Below are 1,926 nucleotides of genomic sequence, written 5' to 3' on the forward strand. Positions count from 1 at the left end.
ATAAACTAAACTAAATTTGACCGTTTTTGAAATCTAATCTGCCACATTAATTTACAATTGAATGTTTCAGATACAAACGATTGGTTCGAATTATATTTGAGCGCTTCTGAACTCAGCTAAGCACTCTAATTTTAAATTCCCACTTACAAATCTGTTACTTATCGAGTGACTAGATAAGAATGGCAAGCGGCTGTACCTCAGAGGGTCACAAAGGTATTGAGGTGATGTTGAAAATTGTTTTGTCACGAAAGTCAGAAAATGAAAAAAAATTCTCCTATCCATTTTTATCCATCTTTTATACAAAATCCTGTTCTGTTAGAATGTCTGGGTTTTTGCTAAGACACACGTACCTGTTATGTTAAACCAAAGAGTATGTTAAACGAATGCTGGAACAGTTTTTTCCCCTTCAGTTTACCATTTCCATTCCTTCCGATCTCGCGTTGTTAGACTGAACAGGGTGTGGAAATCTTGGGCTAAAGTCAAAAGTATGAGAGGAATGCAACACGCTTTTTACTCTTTTTTTTTACCTCTTTTGCCTGAATCTTCGTTAACCTGGGAAACAATACTTTGTTTAAGAATGTTACAGTGGAAGCTGTAACATTCTTGCCATCTTTGTAGTAATGACCACGATTTCAATTCGCCACCCCCTGTTTTTAATAATGACACTTATGAAAACGTCAATTTCAGTGTGGATTTTGCCTTGCTTAATGCGTGTAGGAAACCTGGAGCGTATTCGTTTTCGTATCCATTAAAAGTTCCATTAAACCCATTGGTTGGCAGGTACAGTTTATGAATCTTTTAGTCTACCTTATACAATTTGCTCACGATCGATTACAAAATAATAATGACTGAATGCAACGAAAACTCGTAAAGTATGTTGAGAATTACACGTACTTCGTTAAGCAATTCACAATTAAACTTAAATTAAGTTCGCCCGGTTATTTTCAAAATTGTAAACGGTTTAGTTTAGTGGTAATACTGGATTGTCGACCCCATTTCATGTGATTACCTAAGATGTTTTTGGATATATAAGGCACAATTGTCATTCACATCTCAGTACAGATCAAGTGATCGTAAGAAAGTTACAAACATGAAAGTAATCATCATTGCAAGCATACTAGTCGCAGTGAATGCTGGGGGCCTCATTGCACCTCTCGCTCCCGCACCATTGCTAAGAGGTCATCTGGCACCCGCTCCAATTCTAAGGGCCGCTCCTATTGTTGCCAAAAGCGTCGCCGTTGCGGACGCCGACTTCGATCCAAATCCTCAATACTCCTACCACTATGATATTCAAGACGCCTTAACTGGGGATTCTAAAAACCACTTCGAAACAAGAAACGGCGATGCTGTGCATGGAAGTTACTCGCTGAGCGAAGCAGATGGTTCCCGTCGTATTGTCGAATATACTGCTGACCCAATTAATGGTTTTAACGCCGTTGTGCATAAAGAGCCAGCTCAGGTGGCTTACGCTGCACCTGTCGCCAAAGTTGCGGCACCGTTGGCGTATGCTGCACCGATCGCTAAAGCTCCATTGCTTCATGCAATTCATTAGACCTTGTTATTAAAGCAATTAAGTGTTGAAAGATCTAATTGTATATATTTATAATTTGCGAAAGACTTATTTATACGATCAAATAAAGCGTACCATGATTCTTCATCCCAAATTTACATGGAGGAAATCACTACACTGATACTATTTTAAGTACCTATATCTACATTGAGCAATTACAAAATAATATCTCGGTTGGAGTTAATATTGATAGAGAACGAAAGAAACCATTTTAGCAGTAATAAACCTATGTAATCCCCTTCGGAATTAAGAAATTTCCCCGGAAAGGATTACTCTGTATAAAAAGCGTAGTTTTTTCCTTGTGCGTTTCTGCAGCTTACGAAGTATGTGACGGCTCCTTTTTAAGGCTTATAAGA

At 38.3% G+C, this 1,926-nt stretch overlaps 1 protein-coding gene across 1 annotated transcript; it reads left to right on the plus strand.

The window, feature by feature from the left end:
* The first annotated feature begins 944 nt into the window (after nt 1-944).
* LOC116167010 (larval cuticle protein A3A-like) lies at nt 945-1,552 on the plus strand. Its single transcript, XM_031482243.1, has one exon. It carries the CDS (start codon nt 1,091-1,093, stop codon nt 1,550-1,552), a length of 462 nt encoding a protein of 153 aa, XP_031338103.1. The 5' UTR covers nt 945-1,090.
* Nucleotides 1,553-1,926: the final 374 nt, after the last annotated feature.

Source organism: Photinus pyralis, unplaced genomic scaffold (assembly GCF_008802855.1).
Source record: "Photinus pyralis isolate 1611_PpyrPB1 unplaced genomic scaffold, Ppyr1.3 Ppyr1.4_LG3b, whole genome shotgun sequence".
Lineage (NCBI taxonomy): Eukaryota > Metazoa > Arthropoda > Insecta > Coleoptera > Lampyridae > Photinus > Photinus pyralis.